Below are 21,806 nucleotides of genomic sequence, written 5' to 3'. Positions count from 1 at the left end.
CAGAAGATGGAAAAACACAAATGTATATTATTTTATCAATTTCCTAGCTACTATCATCTGTTTCTTTCTCTCCTTTGTAAAATTACTCTGTAAGTTTTAGGATTTCTTAAACAGGGTCTGTTAAACTTGAAGCAGATCTATAAACTAATAATAACTTCACAGTTGCATGCCTTTGCCATGCTAGTCTTCTTTTGTGCTTCCCCTCCTTTCATTAGTACAAACTTTTTGTCAGGTGTCTTGACTATAACAGTCCCCTACTTGGCACCATTCTCTGCTGTCTAGTAAAAACACTCAATAGCCATGCCTCCATCTTCATTTGTTTTTCAAGGTCCTCTGACAATTCCACACTAACCAATCTACTTTTACCTCCTCTATCTTGACAGGTAAATATGTCAATTCATATGTTCTAATTTTAGAACATATGTATTGAGTGTCATGACACCTTAAAACAAAGGGCAATCTGATGAAGTGGCTAGAGAACATTTGGCATTAGAAATAGGTAGTAGGTCCATATGCTGCCTCTGATATAAACTAGTTTTGTAACCTGGGCAAGTCACTTAACCTCTAAGGGTCACAGGAACTCTTTAAACTTTAAAGATGCAGCGCAGGTGCTGATCTGTATTGGTAAGAGGAAATTTCATATGCCAAAGAAATCATATGTTTGGTCTTGGGTCAAGTTGAGCTAGGGAGAGGTCCTTCCCATTGATCTTTATAAATGTCAGTTGAAAAGGAAAACATAAAGGTTAAAAAATCCCAGAAAATTAAAATCTAAAATGATTAGCACACTCACACCATACATGTATTATATGTATTGTATCTTATTGTATTCATGGTGACTGTATATGTGGTCATTTCAAGATTTCTAATGGGAACAATAGTTAATGTTGACAAATGGTCTAAGCTCTCTATGTCCCTTTTTGCAGTAGCCACCCTGCAGGAGTAGAAGGTGATTTCACACATCTAAGGATTATTTTATATCTGCCTTATAATTTACTATCGTCTCTGTCCCCTCCCCACCCACAATTCATTTATCTGCTAGCCAAAAGGCAACCTATCCCAGCTGATAAATGGCTGGCTGGTCTTGAAGTCAGGAAAGTAGGGGATCAAATCTTTTCTCTGACACATTCTATTTATGTGATAGAATGGAAAAACCCACTTAAGCTCTCGGTGTCCCAGGAAGCCCTTGGAGACTATAAGTTGCAGAACAGATGCTGATGTGGCATTAGTTGGAGGGGGTGTGTATGTTCTTATACTGGGCATTCCCATTCTGATGAAATCATATATCTGGAGAAAAAAATAATATGGTAGCCAACTGACCTTTCTGTATATAGCTAGGTAGAGCCTCAGGCAGGAGACACACACAGTGTATTGTTGGGACAATCACATCCTTCAAAAAGCCAGGTTACCTCTATGCCATGAAGAGGCATCGGAGCAAGACTTTCATGGTGACACATCTATGACATATAGTACAGATCCCCTAGAAAAGATTTCTAGAAAGCTGAGGTTGCCCACGTGCCTGTTATCACTGAGCCAGACAAAGCATCAAAGCCCTCGAGGCCTTTTAAGATTCCTCTTTCATAAGGTCATTCCCATTCCTTGGGAAGGTTTTCCCCTATCTAGACTCACAACTTCTCTGAGAGTTAGTTCTCCTCAAGTTACGAGACTTTCATCCTTCTGAGGATGATTCTGCATTCTTTTTTATTCTCTAAAACCCCGATACACTTCTGGGGGAGGCCTAGAGGTGATGTTCTACTCAAATCCAGAGATCCACTACAACCACATTCTCCTTCTAGTACCTCTAGAGATGCTTTGGGGAACCCTGACGTTTTTGCCAAGTTGGATGAGGGCAGACATTGTTTTTCATTCTGCCTTTCTGTTTCCAGCACCTAGCATAGTGTCACACACATGATGACAGGTGCTTAATAAATGCTTGTTTGACTAGATTGGATTTTTTTGTGGGGCAATGAGAGTTAAGTGACTTGCCCAGGGTCACACAGCTAGTAAGTGTCAAGTGTCTGAGGCTGGATTTGAACTCAGGTCCTCCTGAATCCAGAGCCAGCGCTTTATCCACCGAGTCACCTAGCTGCCCCCTGGATTGGATTATAAAGGTAAAATTTTAAAATCAGTAATATAAGAGAAGAAATCCCCAGTCAAGTTCAGGCTGTGGAACTATATACATTTTATACATTATACACAGTGTAGCAGACACTATACTAGGCACAAAGATTGCAAAGCTAAAGATAAGAGTTCCTGTTTTGAAGGAGCTTACCTTCCATTAAGAAAGATAACATATGGGCAGCTAGGTGGCACAGTGAATAAAGCACCAGTCCTGGATTCAGGAGGACCTGAGTTCAAATCTGACCGTAGACACTTGACACTTACAAGCTGTGTGACCCTGGGCAAGTCACTTAATCCTCATTGTCACACAAAAAAATAAAGATAACATATACATATAAAGGATGTACACAATAAATGCAGGTTACTGGGGTTGAAGAAAGCACCAGGAACGTAGGGGTGTAGGAAAGACTTTATGTAGAAGATGGCAATTGAGTTGTGTGGAAAGAAACTAGGGATTCTTAGAAGAGGTGAAGAGGGAGTGCAGTCTAAGGACAGGTAACAGTGCATAGCCAGTGCAAAGGTGCAGAGATGGGAGATACAGCATCACGTGTGAGGAATTCCAAGAAGATCACGCTGGCTAAACTGCACAGTGTGTAAAGAGGAATAATGTTCAATGATACTGGAAAGATAAGATGAGGCCAGGTGGTAATGTGCTTAAATGCCTAATGTAGAAGGCTGGATTTCATGCAGGAGGGAGTTTATTGATTAGAGTGACATTGCTAGACCTGGGCTTCAGGAAGATCACTGTGGCAGTTGTGAGGAACATGGAACAAAAATTTCAGTCTGGGCTTTTCTTTTTAAATATGGTGGGAGCCATATTTAGAGCAAGTGCCTTTCTTTTTCCTTCCCCCCTCTCCCAACCCCACTTAAGCAAAAAGAGGGCCAATTCTTCAGACTTCAAAGGCCAACATCCTCTTAATATTGTCATTGTAAACCCTGTTTGTCACGTGATTCTTAATCAGACCTGCTACTGGCAGCTTTTCATTTTAATAGCTAGCTTTCAAAAGAACAGAGACATCTGGCTTTTGGGGTTCTGAGAAGTCAGCTGAGCCCTTTTACTGATATTTTCAGATGCAAAGTACCTGTCTGAGAAAAGGCTATATTTACGGTGTCCATTTGTCCTAGAAAATCTGGGACATTTCTGATTTCAAGAAAAGGAAATATACATGTAACAAGTTTTTCTAAAAGGAATAGTCTTTGTCAAACCATGTAGCCTAATTTTAGGTTTGGAAAATAAGGTCATTGTATGTATGTATCTCAGTAAATGTCTATATGTCTTTTTGACTTTAGAAAAGAGGGTCATGTAAACAGTAGGGAATATGTATGTGGTTGGATTAAACTAAACTCCTATTCTGAAAACAACGTGTATGACATCATGTTCATTTTCTGATCAAGCTATATGGAAAAGAAGGCTGTACCAAGAACCAGGAGATCTGATTTCTACTTCTGCATAGACTATTAACTTTCTGTGTGACACCAATTCACCTGACCTTTGCAGATCCTGGATCTATAAAACAAAGGACCTGAAATAGATTAATATTTCTCAAAATGAGACCAGAGGACTCCTGGATTGGGGACAAGCAGGGAGGGGGAGATCCATAATACCTTTTCAGAAGGCCTGTGAGGTAAAAACTATTTTCAGAATAAGATGTTATTTGCCTACTGAAATACTCCTTCCTTTTCCAGTGCCATCTTTGCACGAAGCTGGCTTTTTTTCATATTCTTCAACCCAAACATATCACTACAGATTAAATGCAGAAACAGATATGAGAATGCAGCAAAAAAATAAAAAACAGTGGCACTCTTCTCACTATTTTTTTTTGGAAAGTATCCTTTTTTTGTTTTGTTTTGGTTTTGGTGAGGCAATTGGGGTTAAGTGACTTGCCCAGGGTCACACGGCTAGTAAGTGTCAAGTATCTGAGACCGGATTTAAACTCAGGTCCTCCTGAATCCAGGGCCGGTGCTTTGTCCACTGCACCACCTAGCTGCCCTGAAAGTATCCTTTTTAAAAAAAAATTCATGGGGGGCAGATAGGTGGCGCAGTGGACAAAGCACCGGCCCTGGATTCAGGAGGACCTGAGTTCAAATCCGGTCTCAGATACTTGACACTTACTAGCTGTGTGACTCTGGGCAAGTCACTTAACTCCCATTGCACCAGAAAAAAAAAAGAAAAAAAAGTAGCATGGTAAAAACAATTCATGTTAACACAAAATAGGTTTGTTGATGTTTTTAAATAAACTAATAAATATTTTATTGTTATCAGTTTTAATTTCCTTTTTTTTCTTTTTGTGGGGCAATGAGGGTCAAGTGACTTGCCCAGGGTCACACAGTTAGTTAGTGTCAAGGGTCTGAGTCCGGATTTGAACTCAGGTCCTCCTGAATCCAGGGCCAGTGTTCAATCCACTGTACCACCTAGCTGCCCCATCAGTTTTAATATCTAATGCAATGAATATCACTAGATATAACCCACATAAACAAAAAATCCTGTGAGTCAATAATTACTGAGTATAAAGGGGTCTTGAGATCAAATAGTTTGAGAACTACTCAATTAGGTGATCTCCAGGGTCCATTCAGTGTCTAACACTCAATGGTTCGATGACTGTGGAATGCTCACATCAATGATCAATGTCATTCAGGGCTAACCACAAGACTGACAGATATAAATGAGTTTATTGGTAACAGGACCACCAGATAACTCTACATTTTGGAAATGATTATCAACAATGGTTAAGGCAAAAGGTGTTAAGCATGGAAGGACATATGAACTGACAACCTGGCAGTTAGTTCACACCCAACTTCAGTTGCTTTTTATAACCCTGCCACTCTAGGATTCTTTTTTTAAGTTTATAATCATGCTATGCAAAGTGCATCGAGTCAAGCAGGCTTCTTGGCTGGTACAACTATGAAATCCTGGCACTTTTTCCACATGCTACCAAATTTTGAGAGTTGTGATGGAGCAGGCAGCAGATACAATTCCATCTCAACCCCACCTCAAAATCCCCAAACAGTAACCACTTAGCTCTTTTGGTGCCCATTGCAGATGGCCAATGAAAATGTGTCAAATTAATTTGAAAGGCAAACCATATATGCAGGGGCAGACTTTGGCTCACCATTTTTCAAATCATAATGTTCAGATTACATTTTGTACCTCCATGATATCTGGCTTTCTATAAGCATTTCCACTCTACATCTGTTGCTCTGCCAGTTTTTTTTTTTTCAACTCCAGGGAACAAGATATCCCTCCCAGGTTAAATTCATTATCTCTGATATCATGTGAATTACAATGAGGCCTTGACTGACACCAGCTCCCTTGGCCTCCTCTCCCTTCTTATTGGAGGGCTATAGGGTACAGTTCCAAACTCCTCCCAATGTCTTCTTTTATAGAGCGCAGAAAATGAGCTTTTGGATTCACTGCATTCTGTATATGTAACCTTGACTGATTTTTTCAGCTCCACAGAACAGGATGTCCCCATGCCAGGTACCTCTTCCCTTCCCTCTTTCTTTTCTCCTTTTCTGTTCTCTTCCCACCCACCCCCATTAGATTGTAAGCTCCTTGAGGGAAGAGACTGTTTTTCTTTTTATTAATTGTATCCCCATTGCTTAACAGAATGCCTGGCCCATAGTAGACACTTAAATATTTACTGGATTGGAGTGGATTTTTAGCATTCTTATGAAGGGCTCTCACATGAAAGACAAACTAGACTTATTCAGCTTGGCCTTCCAGGCAGTGAGCAGGAGCTGTAGTCATGGAGAGTTTGACCTAGTGTAAGGAATAACATCCTAAGAACTAGAGTTGACTCAAAGCAGACAATGGGAGGTAGTGGGTTTCCCTAATTCAAGCAGAGACTGAATATTGTTTGGGGTTGTTAGAGAGAAGATCATGGTTCAAAAGGCCTCTCGTGTCTCCTCCGAATAGATTCAGTGATTCTTAGGAAACAAAGATGTAAATGAATGCTTTATTGACCCAGCATCACTAAAAAAGGAGAATTGCTACAATAACACATCTCCCACATATGCCTTTGAGCCATGGAAAATCCTACATCTTATCTGCTTTGGGGGGCAATTTTTATATTCCTTGGCTTCTTAAACAGAGCATACCAAAAATAATTTAATATTTTTACTTGACTTGGGGCCACTATTAGAAATGTTTCCAGATGTTTCAAATAGCTGACTACAGTTCCCTACCCATGGATGGCCAGCCTCTTCCCAGCTTTCTCATTTAGAGATGACACAGTATTGTGTCTATCCATTTCAGGATTTCAAGACTTCAGGGCTATGACACATCATTTCTATTCAAAAAGAAATGTGGGGGCAGCTAGGTGGTGCAGTGGATAGAGCACCGGCCCTGGAGTCAGGAGTACCTGAGTTCAAATCCGGCCTCAGACATTTAACACTTACTAGCTGTGTGACCCTGGGCAAGTCACTTAACCCCAATTGCCTCACCAAAAAAAAAAAAAGAAAAAGAAAAAGAAAAAAAAAGAAAAGAAAAAGAAAGAAATGTGAAGATCCCTACCCTCCCTACCCAACATTAAATGGCTCTAGGCTATTGTGCTTTTATCATCCTTACAGTGGGCTTTTGTCTCCTTGCTTCATGCCAGGATGCCAAATGTCCCTTCTTACTTGGGCCAAGTGTCTCCCTCTGGCAGGACCATTCCTTTGACTTTACTGCTTCTAATCTTTTGTGGGCTGAGAAATCAAATAACCAAATGTATTAGTAATGTATGAAGACAAGAGCAGATTCTGGATAAAGGCTTGAAAGAGAAGAATGAAAGTTAGTGAATTGTGTGATAGCTAGTTTAACTGCCTTTTCTCCTTCCTTTCAAGTTTATGGTTGTGTTCCAGATAGCTGAGGTGGGCAGAAGCATAACTGGTTTTTGGATAACTGAATGACCAATTCATTCATTAAGTCACTTATTTATTCATCTTTTACAACTGAGTTTCCACATCTGCTAAGGTGCACCATTACTTTCACTTTGTTGTAAAGGATCTACCAAAACATAAAACAGATATAGCAGAGGGTATGTGGACTAAAAGGAGGAAGCTAAGTAGTTCAATGGATAGAGTGCTGACCCTGGAGTCAGGAAGACCTGAGTTAAAATCTGGCCTCAGACAGTAGCTGTGTGACTATGGGTAAGTCACTTAACCTCTGTTTGCTTTAACCAGTGGAGAAGGAAATAGCATACCATACCGATCTCTTTGCCAAGAAAACCCTATGAACAATATGGTCCACGGGGTCATAAAAATTTGGACACAACTGAATAACAACACTGACAACATAGACTAAAGCATATAGATGGAATTTAAGATCACTTTGCTAATGGAAATCAGATTCCTTGATTCAGCTAGGGATGCAACCAAGTTTAATCAGAAATCTTTGAACTTGTTTAGTGATAAACCAACTGGGAAAATTAGTCAGACCTATGTACACATAAGAAAGATAAGATACTAAGTGGCTAAGAGAGTAAGACTTTGCATAAAAATGAAAAATCCAAACCACCCTCTGCAGTTGGAGAATGACATCACAGGTCACCCCAAAAGAAGAAATGATCCAATTTAAAATGATATGAACTCTAAGAACTGTGAAAGATGAATTCACACTCAAATGGTCCTACAAGCTTGTGATAGATTTGTGTGGGAGATCAGTAGTTTGCTAAGAAATTTGGGTCTTACTAACTTTTCTTTGCACAGATTCCATAAGTGTAAGAACATACCTGTATTTAATAAACATGTGTTGAAAATTATAAAGCCAATACTGAAATAATGTGACAATGGAAAATGATCTTTTTAGGAGAACAACATGTCAAGATAGAAAGAAGGTCTTCTTCTCTCCTAATGGTGAATCTGGGGTGGTGGGGAAAGAAGGAGTACCAATGAGAGACCACTCAGTAGTGCCATCAAACCAAATGCTGAAGTTTGCTGGTAGAAGAAAAACAGTAAGAGTCACAAGGTGCAATAATAGGTCTAGGGTCTCTTAGGCCCTCTATGTCATTCCTTGACATAGCAATTGCTGTAACTGCGAGATCATATCTAGTGGTATGTTAAGGAGAGTTCCATCTTTCCTTAGCATTCAATTACATCTTTCTTATTTAACACATTTGTCCAAATCCTTTTAAGATCTACTTATATTTTTTCCTTAAATTAACTCTTGAGGAAATGAGTTCTAAGTGTTTATCAGGAAAGAGTCAGTCAGGAGGATCATTTTAAAACTGACTTAAAACTGCTTTCCTCAAGTTTCAAAAGATATCTTCTTGGGGCAGCTAGGTGGCACAGTGGATAGAGCACTGGCCCTGGAGTCAGGAATACCTGAGTTCAAATCCAGCCTCAGACACTTAAAACATACTAGCTGTGTGACCCTGGGCAAGTCGCTTAACCCCAATTGCCTCACTAAGAAAAAAAAAAAAGATATCTTCTTGTCCTAGTATTTGGGGACTTGATAAAAACATAAGTAGTGTTTATGGGTGTAGGGAACTCCCAGTGAGGAGATGCCTTCTACCAATGCAGATCAGCATTTGTTCTAGAACTAGTCAGATGCCTGGGTACTTAGAGGGTAAATGACTTGCCCAGGGTCACGTAGCCTGCATGTGTCAGAGGTAGGACTGGAACATTGGCCTTCCTGACTCCAAGGTAGGGTTGCTAAACAGTATTCTAAATCATCTCTAACTTTATCAATCCCTTTTATGTTTTTCTACATTTTTATCTCGCTTTTCATCTTTTACTGTTCTAAGATAACAGAATCCTGATATTTTTAATCTGTCTGCATATATGCATCCTTCCTCTATCAATCTAGCAGCTCCTCTCTATATCTTCTCCAAGTCCATTAAAACCTCCTTGAGGTCCAGTGATCAGAATTGCACAAATTAGTCCAGAATGGATATGTCAGGATTTTATTTAAGAAATGGATGATGCTTTGGGTTTTCCTCTAAAGAGTTTTACTGATGTTCTCCCTGAATTGCTCAAGATTCTAATCATATTCAGTGCTCCCTGATTCCCATGATCTCTAGTGGGAGTGTAGCAAGAGTCAATATATATGAGATCTGTGATTTTGATGCAGGGATTCACTCGACTAACACAGGTCACAACCCATCTAAAACTTAGTATGTCCATAGGATCCTGGATTTAGAGCTGGAAGGGATATTTTTCAGGTAAGTAAATTGAGGCAACGGGCAGCTAGGTGGTGCAGTGGATAGAATGCCAGGCCTTGAGTCAGAAAGACCTGAATTCAAATTTGGTCTCAGATACTACCTTTAAAGTTCAGACTCAGGGAGTGAACAGATGCATCTCCTAGCCAATATCTGGCATACAGAAAAATTTTTGAGTAGTTATAACATTACTGCAAAGCAATGAAAACTCAATATACTGGAGAGCAGAATGCATCATAATATAGGCCTGCCTTGGGGTCCACTGAAGAGAACTTAACTGAAATGGGAAAGTCATTGAATATAATTGGATTTCAATTTTATAGCTGACCCATGCATTGGATTCATAGGACAACATTATAAAAAAGTCCTGATATGTTATGGAACACTGATTATAGAATTTCGTTTTAGGAGTAGATTTCTACCCAGTACCCACCACTTTAGAATTCTTTGTGGTTGCTCAGTCATTTCAGTTGTGTCTGACTCTTTGTGATGTCGTTTGGGGTGTTCTTGGCAAAGACAGTGGAATGGTTTGCCATATCCTTCTCCAGCATATTTTACAGATGAGGAAACTGAGGTAAGCAAGGTTAAGTGATTTGCCCAGGATCACACAGCTAGTAAATGTCTGAGACTGGATTTGAACTCAGGTCTTCCTGACTGTAGACGTGGCGCTCTAACCCTCTACACTTCTAGAAATCTACTGAATCACTGTTCATGGAACCCTTTACAACAACTCGGTGGCACAGTGGTTAGAGTGCTTTATTTGGAGAAAGTCGATCTGGGCTTGAGTCTTGATCATGACACTTGCTAGCTGGGTGACCCAGGACAAATTATTTAAACTCTCTGAGCTTCAGTTTCCTGTTACATATGATGAGAGAGTGGGACTAGATGGCTTCTGTGGTAACCTTTCCACCTTGAAATTTATGATCCTGTGAACCCTTCCTCAAAAAGAAAATGGAAGCATCCCAGATTGTGCTTGTATACTTCAGACTGAATATTCAGTTGTAATTGCTCCCTGAGAACAGCTGCCCTGAACATTAATTTTGACTAGACAGTAGTATAATCATTTGCAAACCTGAACAGAAGGTTGAGGAGAAGTTCTGGAGGGCAGAGTCCACCTCTTCCACAGTGGGGAGAGCAAGGAGCCGAGGGAGAAGGTTCTCCAGGGTTTGCACAAACAACCTGGCGCTGTGCTGATCTGCCTCCTGGCTCTTCAGCAGTTTTAACGAGAGGGCAGCCGTCCTTAAAGATCTGTGGCCCAGGCAATCCCTCGGGGTCTGCTCTTCGTCAGCTAGAGAACAATTATCAGACCCAATGTCTGAGACATCAGACCTCCCCGAGTCTTTTTCTGCTGCCATGGAGTACTGATCACAGGAATCAAATTCAGTCCTAGAAAGGTCTTGGTCATCTACACTGAAATTACTCTCACTATATCTGGATCCGTAGGATCTCGTCCTGCAATCAACGGACAGGAAATTAGTTATGTCAGGGTAAACAACAGTGTGGCTTCTCTGAACAACATCTGGTTGGTCTATCGCTTCTGATTCTCGCTCTTTCCTGAGAATTTCCTTACTCTCTTGTACGGCTGGCGACTTTAAACAGCTCTTTTGGGTTTCGGGGGTCTCCTCGGGCGTGGTCTGCCCCATTTCACCCTCCAAAGTGGTCTGACCTGTATCCGTGGTAACACTAATGCTAATGTCAGGGCTCTTCTCATTTCCTGATTCCCATGGGGTGTGTTCTGAGGACAGGACTCGCCTTTGCCACCGAAAGTCTGCTTCATTGATCTCCATGGATTCACGGCTCGACTCTGCCCCATCTTTCAACTCATCGATGCGCCGGAGCAGCAGCTGTACCTGTTCCTCACTCAATCCTTTGCCCTGGCTAAGTTCATCTAATGCTCCAAGTAGGGTGCAGACACAGGATACTGAAGCAAAGCAGGCTTCAATACCACCTTTTATACAAGCTTCTGTCATTCCATCCATAATGCTGCACCATTGTTGTTGTTGTTGTTTTTTAAGAAAGAAAGAGAAAAAAAATGCCATGTCAATGAAAGAAAAAGTATTGTAAAGGGAACATGCATTGGTAGGCTGGTAAGTGATGTAATATTTATAATAAGGGACAATGCTCAGATTCATTAGCTCTCCTTTACTTTCAAGATCCATCATTTCATTAATGTGGTTACTTTCCCTTATCTTGCCCCACCCCCAAATTCCAGACTCTCCCATGATGAAATAAATGGTTTCTTTGAGTTGCTAGTGCCAAAAAATTCACCAGTCTGGTGACAAGCTTCTCAGATAGGCCATCTAGCACCTAGCCCATACATACATAATATACACATACATACTTTATATATGTGTTTCTATATATACACATACATATAAAATATTGTTATACATATGAAAATGTTATACTATATGAAACATATATTGCTATAATAATATATCACACATCCTTGATAATAAATCATATATGATGATATAACATGTTGTGTACATGTAGATAACATATATTTTGTCATGTTATAATAACAGTGTAACATGTATAGTATATGATATAGAAAGTGTTTATTAAATATGTTCTATTACATCATTATATATGGTATAATATGATGCATCATGATGGTCAATAATGCCATATATAATGTATGACATATTATGTTATATAATTATAGAATATAGACATATATATATATAGAGACATATACACATACATACATATATATTATTTCTTTGGGTGTCAGAGATAGACCTCAATTTCACTGGCCTAGGAAGGAAGCCTTTAGTGAGGAAATTCTTTCTACCAGGCAAGCCAACAACTGTTCTGTAATTTATAGTCTTAGATTGTTGCCTGGAGGCACTGAGGAGTAGTGACTTAGACTAAGGTCACACAACTGGTATGTGTCAGGGGACACTCAAACCCAGGTTTTCCAACTCTAAGGCTAATGTTCTATCCATTGTACCTCACAGGCTCTCTTTATTTCATAAGGATAATAATAGAAGTCGAACCTATGCTCTTACTAGAAGAGTAACCTACATAGTGAAGAAACTATACCAATGTAGGTCATCACTTTCTCCATAATTTATGGTTCTAGTGGGTTGCCCAGAGCAGTGAGAGGTTAAGCAATTTGCCCAGGGTCACAGCACCAATATGTGTCACAGGTGGGACTTGAACCCAGGTCTTCCTGGCTCCAAGGCTAGCTCACTTTCCACTGTGTCCCACTGTCTGCCCCCTCCAAGATACACACATATACACACACATACATACATGCACACACACACATGTATGCACATACACAGACAGGTTGGATGGATTCTTCTGAAAATCATTCTTAAATAAGTAGTACAGAAATAGAAGAGGAAAGTGCATACATACAGTTTGAGAAGATCTAGATGTGACTTTCTTTTTGAAACTGATCTTTTCCTGGATTCGAGTTCAATGGCGCTGGGCCCTGCCAAATCACAGAGCCTCTGGGGACTACCAAGTATCTTGAAAAAAAATGGGGAGGGGGGGAATGTCTTAGGTTTGCAGTTTTTTAAAAAGAAAAGAATATTACAAGCTGTACAAACATGAACTCAAATAAACCTGAAACATTTCTGTGATGTCAGTAAGCCCCAGGAGCTACATAAACTGCACATCTTGTACCCTAAATAAAATAGCCCCTAACATTTTTCTTGACCTGCATCCTAGCATCCAGACACCTAGCACTTCAGGCTGGACTTGAGTAGAAAGAAAAATCTCTAGGGTGTGATTTTTCTTAGGGTACCAGTACTTCATTTTATGACAGCATTAAAGTAGTTTTGTTTTGTTTTCAGATTGTCGTTTGGTGCTAAATGATCCTGAAGAGGAGAATGGCTATGGGTAAGTCTTTTGGCTGAATATCTGATCACTGTGTTTGTTTACTTTTAAATTGACACAGGCACATAGTGAGATGAATAGGAAGGGGAAGGACACATGACAGTATACAACAATGTATCTAAGATTGGCAAAGCATGGCTGAACCAGAATAAAAACATCTGATTTCTTGGATTAGGGTAAAGTCATGGTTCAGAGGACAGGGCTGGTGTTGCCAGGCAATACAAATTATAATAAAGGAAAAAGAGATTCCCCTCTAATTTAGTACCATGGAAGAGAAAAAAGGTGTTGAAATTAGATTTTCCACTAAGTGTTCATTGTGCACTTTTTAGGTCGTGGGAAAACAAGGAACAGCAACATCCAAGATCAATGAATGAGGTCTCCAACCCCTTCAATTCCCCACTACCTTCCTTCCTACCCCTAAGAAACCAGAAAGACTACGCAGAAACACGGAACACTGTGTGTTCAAATAATAAAATGCTAAACAAACATCCTGGACAAAAAACAGGTTTTATTGTGTACTTAAGCTCTGAACCTTGAGATATCTAAGTTGTCAACCTTTCAGAGCTACTGGGTTTTTTGTTTTTCTAAGAAATGGGGGTGTTGGGGCAGCTAGGTGGTGCAGTGGATAGAGCACCGGCCCTGGAGTCAGGAGTGCCTCAGTTCAAATCCGGCCTCAGATGATTGACACTTATTAGCTGTGTGACCCTGGGCAAGTCACTTAACCCCAATTGCCTCACTTAAAAAAAAAAGAAAGAAAGAAATGGTGGTGTTTACATAAATGTACCCCACAGATTCCGATGGTGGATTTTGTTGGGGGAAGGGAAGAATGGGTTTGGCATTTCCAAAAGAGACAATCCCAGGGCTGGGCATTCCAAGCCAGGTTCTGTCCCTACCTTTCTGTCAGACCTTGAACAATCTGTCACCTGATCTTTGAAAAAATGTAGTCTCCTGATAAATGCCTTCCATAGGGAAGTTGGGGAGAATATTAGAAGTCAAGTATTTAAACTAGGATTAGAGAAGTAGCATGGCATAATGTGGCACAAAATTCTGGACTTAGCTTAGATGCTTTCTGGTATTTACTATCTGTCACCACAGGCAAGTCTTAATTATAGAGAAGTTGCAATCTGCAAGTCTGCAGACAGTTCACACATGGACAGAAATCACTGACATATTATAGGCAACTAGGAACCACAGTGGATAGAGCAATTGAACTGGGGTTAGGAATGTAGACAGTTGTAGCTGGAGTTCAAATCCAGTCTCGGTGGACCTCAATTTCCTTATCTAAAAAATGGGGATAATAGTAGTATCTATCTCACCAGTTTGTTGTGAGGATCCAATGTGATAATATTTGTAACATACTTAGCTCGATGCCTCGTACATAGTAGGCACTTAATAAATGCCTGTTCCCTTCTCCTTCCCCTTCCCTATTTCAGTGGATCTAGGAGAGCAATGCTGTAAGCATGCTTTCCAGCAGGGCAGTTCACAACCCCAAAATGCCTTCTTATTTCTCTCATATTAGAGCCCTAGATCTCCCACATGCAGTCTACTCATCTTTCAAAGGCCAGATATTGTTATGATGTTAAATACTTGATACTTTGGGGAGACATCCTCTTGAGTGTCAGTTGAAGGACTTGAGGTTGTTAAGCATGGAGAAGTGAAGACTTAGAAGATCATGATGGCTATGGTCATGTGGAAGAGGGATTAATTTCGTTTTGCTTAACCTCAGAGGGTGGAATGAAAAATAATGAGCAGAAGCTGTAGAGAGCCAAGCTTAGTTTTGATGTAAAGAAAATTTCCCAGCATTTAGGCCTTTCCAAAAGTAAAATAGCCTATCTCAGGAGGCAGTGGGACAGTTATCACTCAGGGTTCAATTTGACTATGAAAAAGAATTTTAGGCTACTTTGCAATAAGGTCTCAATTATCCAACATGATTAATCAACGGAATACCCTAATTAATAGGAAGTCATCATGGATGTATTTTTAAAAGAAATTAAACAGCATAAAATACACTTACACCTAAACTATGCAGAATATAATTTCTAGGTAATTATTATTTGATAATATTTATTAATAATTAATAAATAATAAATTATCTGAACAAATAATCGGGTTTTTTTAATGGTCCAGAGCAGGGGTTCTCAACCTGGAGTTTGTGAAATTTTCTTTAAAATATTTTGATTATTGTATTTCAATATAGTTTCCTCTGAAATCCTCTGTATTTCATTTTATGCATTTAATAACATGAAAAGGGGGCACATAGGCTTTACCATGCTGCCAAAAGGATCCGTGATACAAAAAAGGTCTTCAAATAAAGCCCAATTACCCTATATTGGGGATGTTATAATTGTTTAGTAGGTTTTCTTATTAAGTTGGGCTAAATGGCCGCCAAGGATTCTTCCAACTCTGAGATACAACGGTTCTGTAATTATAACCAAGCGCTAAATGGTGTGGAACCGACATAAGTACAACAGTAATCAAACAAGACAGAATAAAGGGAGTTGGAATAATCAAAAAGGACTTTATAAAAGAGATAAAACTCAATGTGGGGCTTGAATGAGAGTTAAGAGTCAAAGAAGTGAGAAGAACATTCAGTGCTGGAGGAGGGGCCTGAAGGGGAAAGCAGGAAGAAGCACAACAATAGGGAAAGGCTTGGGGGAGGAAAAATGGAGGAGAGATCAATTAGACCAAAGTAGAGATTCATATTGGAGAATGGTGAAAGATAGATAGGGTAGAAGGCTTGGGATGCAGGAAGAGAAATAGAGTTGATCTGGTAGGAAAAGAGGAAGCAGTGTGATTCTTGAGCAAGGGAAGGACTAATGAATGTGTTTTAGTCATCTTAGACTGGTAGGGGTATGAATGTTAGTTTGGTGAGGAGAGTGCCTGGATGTTAGTTACGGTGGCAGAGATGATGAGGGACTTCTAGCTCATCTTTGCACTGATTCTTTCTTAATACAAAAATATCTGGGTTCTTGCCTTTTGGGCACTTGAAAGAGAGACAGAGGCTCGCATTACTTCCTAGAAAAAACAACAACAACCCATCTATGAGGCTCCCTCCCTTGACACAAGAGGTCAAATGAAGTATGGCCTTTATTCTCTCAAAGGGGCCTCAGCATCAGGGAAGAGACATGAGACATGACAGGGTAGATTAATTGTTGTGATCAAAATAAAAGCAATTGATAAGGTTATATTTTGGGGAATGGAGGAAGTGAGTTTGAAATCATTATTCAAATAATGACATAGGAAAGAAAAACAAAGTAGACTCAGAAGAACAGAATAAGTACTCACTATGACCACATAAGAGGAAAAGTGAAAGACAATGAAGAGGCAAGGAATATGGGATGGAGACTTTGTTTTTGTTTTCCATTATGGTTATTTTATTTAGTTAGTTTTTAAAAATTTATTTAATGAAAAGAATTTTTTTAAAGTAATAAACATTTTTATTTATAGTTTGGGGTTCCATTTTTGCCTCTTTCTCTCCCTCCCCAAAGCAATAAGCAATTAGATATGGGTTATACATGTACGATTATGTAAAATGTTACCATGTTAGTCATTTTGTATAAGAAAACTTTAATAAAAGGGAAAAAATGAAAGAAAGTGAAAAATAGCATGCTTTAGTCTGTGTTCCATCAATATCAGTTATTTCTTTGGGGGGGGGATAGTATGTTTCATCAATAGTCCTTTGGAATTATCTTGGATCATTGTATTGTTGAGAATAGTTAAGAGATTCAAAGTTCTTCACCAAACAATATTGCTGTCTCTGTGCACAATGTTCTCTTGCTTCTGCTCACTTCACTATGCATTATTTCATACATGTCTTTCCAGGCCTTTCTGAAATCATCGTGCTTGTCATTTCTTATAATACAATAATATTCCATTACCATCATATACCACAGCTTGTTAAGCCATTCCCCAATTGATGGGCATTCCTTTGATAGCCAATTCTTACCCACCACAAAAAGAGTTGCTATAAATATTTTTGTAATATATCTTTTTCTCTTTTGGGGGATGTCTTTGAGATATAAACCTAGAAGTGGTATTATTGATGGATCAAAGGGCATGCACAGTTCTATAGCCCTTTGGGCATAGTTCCAAATTGCTTGAATGGAGACTTTGAAGAAGTAACTAAAAAGCTATGATGTTTTATTCATTGACATTTATTTAAATCCAAATGGCTGCAAAGAATGTTTAATTTGTCTTATAAATTTTTTTGGTGGACCTTGCTATTTTATCAGTGTAGAGCTTAGCAAAGAAAAGCTCTCTACTATCAAAAAAGGGGAAAGGACCTATTTGTACAAAAATAGCTTTTATAGAAGATTTTTTGTGGTGGCTAAGAATTGGAAAGCAAGAGGATGCCTATCAACTAGGAAATTGTTGAACAAATTATGGTATATAATTGTGATGGAATATTATTTTGCTATAAAAAATGACAAGCAGGATGATTTCAGAAAAACTTTGCAAGACTTAAATGAACTGATGCAACGTGAAGTGAGGAGAACCAGAAGAACATTGTACACAGTAACAGCAATACTGCTTGATGAAGAATTGTGAATGACTTACCTATTCTCAGCAATAGAATTATCCAAAACAATCTCAAAGGACTCATGATGAAGCATGCTATCCTCTTCCAGAGAAAGAACTGATATTGTCTGAATACAGACTGAAGCATGATGTTTTTTGCTTTCTTTCATTCTTATTTTAAAATTCAAGCTTTCTTGTACAAAATGACTAATATGGAAATGTTTTGTATGATTGCACATTTGAAATGTTTTATATAGTTGCACATTTATAACCTATATTGGATTGCTTAGTGTCTCAGGAATGAGGGAGAGGAGGGAGAGATGGAGAGACAGAATTTGGAACTCAAAACAAAACAAAAAAAATGTTAAAATTATTTTAACATGTAGTTGGCAAAAAATAAAATATATAAAAAAAGAAATGGCTTCTACTAATGAAGATCAGCAACTGTTCTGCAATGCAGACCTTTAGAGAACTGTCTGGGGACTTTTGAGGTTCAGTGACTTTCCCAGGATCACACAATCAATATGTGTCAGAAGGAGAGACTTGAATTGAGTCAGGTTCTCTATGCACTATGATATGCTGCCTCACAAGCTTATAATAAATTATGGACCATGGATTATAGGATGATAAGATGATAAATGTAGTGTGAGAAGAACCCACTCACTTCATAGATAAGGAAACAGAGGCCCAGTGAAGTTAAATAATTTGTCCAAAGTCACAATAGGGAACAAGTGTCAAAAGTAGGCTCTGAACTTGGAGTCAGTTTTTGGAATTAAATTCGTGAATATCAACTAAGACAACCAAATAAAATGGTGAATCAAGGGGGAACAATCAAGTATACTATCAGTGGAGGCCTGATGGTCATGGAATCATAAGTCATCAAAGCTCAGCATTATATAACATCTGCTAAGTGAGTGCAGAATGGATAATTCTGTTGCTGGGTGCTATGCATAGGAATGAAGCTTACAGCATAGGTCAATCCATCAGTAGATTGATCCACAAACATTTACTGAGTATTTGTGATGGACAAGGCCTGGTGGTCTGATCAATCAGGCGAATAAGGAAAGTCTCACTTGAGTTCTTTCCTACCTCTTTCATGATCTTAATAGCTTCCACTCGGTGCTGGGGTGGGGGATACAGCAACACCCGATGATAAAGGGACTGCAGCACTGGCTTCATGGATTCCACTGACCCCACCAAACGGATGAGCTCAGCTGCAATGTAGTATATTGTGCGGGCTACAGGCCCACTGAGAGCTGGTGCTGTTGAGGAACACCCAGATCCTCGGCCATGATCAGAAACTCCTGAGGAAGAGGAATCAGACTCAATGCTGATGCTGTTGCTGTGAGCAGAGGTGATGGTTTTATCATGAATGGGATTTCCCAGGATCACTATGAGAGCTGGACACAGGTGCTTCCTAGGGATGGAGGGAAAAAGAAACATGAGAGATGGCAATTTTAGATGGTGTTACATTTCCAGGTTCAAAATTAAATGTCATTGGCAGAAGCAAGAAAAGGATTTAGTTGTAGACAGGGTTAGTACTCAGGAATATAGTAATTAATATTCTATGAGACTCATGGGGGTGATTGTGAAATATCACCACTGCTTGGAATATCCCCAACTCTGTATGTGATCACCCCATTGACTATACTATTGTGGCATGTATTTGGTTTTTTTCAGTCAGTGACTCATAGGCTGAGTCACCAAGTGAGGAACATTCCTTCTCTTGTAGGAGATTACAGTTAAGAGATCTGAATTCAAATCTTACTCTAAATACTTATTCCCAATATGATCATGGGACAATATCAACCTTTCAGAGACTCAGTTGGAGACTATTATTCCAATTTATTTCTGAAGGCAGAACTATGTGGTGCAGTGGAAAGCACACTGGTTCTGGAATCACAGGACACTGGCTCAAATTCCAATTCTGTTGTTTACTGACTGACCTTGGGCAAGTAGCTTCTCTTGTCTGGACCTCAGTCTCTTCATCCTTATAGGGGAAGGGGAAGGGGCAGCTAGGTGGCTCAGTGGATAGAGCAGCAGCCCTGGTTTAAGGAGGACCTGAGTTCAAATCTGGCCTCAGACACTTGACACTTACTAGCTGTATGACCCTGGGCAAGTCACTTAACCCCAATTGCCTCACCAAAAAGGGGGGGGGGAGAGTAAGACTAAATGGCCTCTGAGAATTCTTCCAGCTTTAAATCTATGACCCTGTGACCCTAGGGCTCAAATAACAGATGTCACATAAGGAAAGGTCCCATGGCCTTAGGTGACCAGGGTTCTTCACATCACTGAAACATTTCCTCCTCTATCAAGCTGGGTGTTAGCAAATAAAATATCAACAGAAGTAATAAAGCATCATCTTTTCTAGAACAGTCGTCACAGGAAATCTTAATGTTGTAGTTATAGACATTCATTTCATTTTAATCATAATACAATTTGTTCCTTTCACTCAAGAAATGAATTTCAGATTCTTCAGTGACAAATACCATTATCCTTTCTCTTCTATAGATGAACAGTTTCCTGTAGCAACTGGATGGCCCCCTGAGGTCCCTGCCAACTCTAATATTCTGTGATTATGATTATGACTAAATGATTCTCATTCAGGATGAAACAGGAAGGCAGGATCCAGCAACTCCAATTTCTCTGCACTATAGACATGAGTCAATGGTGTCTAGATGCAAAACTATCCTAGCTGCATACTCATAGCTTAGAAAAATCTAGTTTGTCATTTATATACATGTATGATGTATAAGTAGCATCTAACTCTATATGTATGTATGTGTATATATATATATATATATATACATTTTTATAAATATATGAGGGAGAAAGAGAAAATGAGAGAGAGAGAGGGAAGGAGATAGAAAAAGAGAGGGAGGAAGAAAAGGAGGGAGTAAAAGAAAAAGTGAAAGAGAAAAGAGAGAAAGAAGAAGAGGGAGAGGGAGAAAAGAGGAGGGGGAGAGACACAGACAACAGATAGAGCACTTATATTTATGTCAGAATGTCATGGTTCTGTGGTTTTGTAGGTATGGGAACTCCCTCTACTTAGTAGATTGAAACCCATCCATAATTTATCTTAGGAGCTTTAGAGAGTTGCCTAAGGCTCAAAGGGATTTAAATGACTTGACAAGTGTGGTGCTGTGGAAAGATACTGAACTTGGATGCAGAACTTGGAATCACTGACTTCAAATCTCAACTCTGCACAGTATCTCTCTGTGTGACCTGAAGCAAGTATGGGTCTCCATTACCTTATCTGTAAAATGAGGGGTCTGGACTAAATGACTTGTAAGGTCCCTTCTACCTTTAAGCAGGCTATGATTAAACCCATGACACTCTGCTCCCTTTCTTAGATATATTTGGAAACAAATAGTGACCACACCATCAGGAAAGAGCAGAGCACTAGCAAGTGACTTTGGAGCTGATGTTACTGGCTAGGAAGCTTTAGATTTTGGCAAGAAATGAGCCTCTACCCTGGTTTCCTTGAAGAAGAAAAAAATTATATTGTATACTTAGAAAAATATCTGTCCAACTAGAGTTTTCTTTCTCTGCTCTCACTCTCGCTCTCCTCTCTTACCTTTTCTCTTTCACTCCTTCCCTCTCTCTTTCTCTCTCCCTCCCTCTCTCCCTCTCTTTCTCCTCCCTCTCTCTCTCTCCCTTTACCTGTCTCTTTACTCTCTCTTTACCTCCTCTCTCACTTTCTCTGCCTCCTCTCTTTCTTCTTCTCTCCTTCCCTCCCCTCTCCCCCCCCCCAGTTTTATCAGTGTCCTTTTATTTGTGGACAGTATGAAGACCAAATGCTCACCAAATGAGGTCGGTGAAACCTTTGTGGTTATGCATCGTTGTAGAGCAACTGTTAAGCATGGACAGAATACACTCCAGGTAAAGAAGTTGTAGCTGTTGATTTTCACTGGAGAAAGAATAGGGAAAAAATTGTCAATAGCCTGATTCCTCTGAGAATAAAAGTTGGCAAAGACAGTCCATGTCTTCCACTAAAAGTTTACAGCCTTGCATTTGGTTTCTATTTCCCGTTTTCCTGGAAAGAATGAGAGATCTCTAATGGCACAACTCCCTTTATGTTAGCTTATTTTGTAGGTCATTCAGTAACTAATCCAAAGGAAAACAACCATCATCAATAGTATGACCATTAAAATCCCCAAAAGAGAATTATAGATGACT

At 39.4% G+C, this 21,806-nt stretch overlaps 1 protein-coding gene across 4 annotated transcripts in view; it reads right to left on the bottom strand.

Annotated features, from left to right (window-relative positions):
- ARFGEF3 (ARFGEF family member 3) overlaps positions 1–21,806 on the bottom strand; it is a 234,028-nt gene that overhangs the window by 74,865 nt on the left and 137,357 nt on the right. For 3 of the 4 annotated variants that reach the window (XM_043964806.1, XM_043964804.1, XM_043964805.1), the window contains exons 9-12: positions 21,433–21,537; positions 18,717–19,044; positions 12,627–12,739; positions 10,330–11,240 (exon numbers count right to left, since the gene is read on the bottom strand). In XM_043964806.1, the coding sequence (XP_043820741.1) occupies positions 10,330–11,240; positions 12,627–12,739; positions 18,717–19,044; positions 21,433–21,537 (1,457 nt within the window). The remainder of the gene's footprint in view (positions 1–10,329; positions 11,241–12,626; positions 12,740–18,716; positions 19,045–21,432; positions 21,538–21,806) is intronic. The other variant, XM_043964807.1, reaches the window with a different exon arrangement.

This window comes from Dromiciops gliroides, chromosome 4 (assembly GCF_019393635.1).
Source record: "Dromiciops gliroides isolate mDroGli1 chromosome 4, mDroGli1.pri, whole genome shotgun sequence".
Lineage (NCBI taxonomy): Eukaryota > Metazoa > Chordata > Mammalia > Microbiotheria > Microbiotheriidae > Dromiciops > Dromiciops gliroides.
Note: the sequence above shows the minus strand (reverse complement) of the source record. Positions and strands in the feature narration are given on the sequence as shown.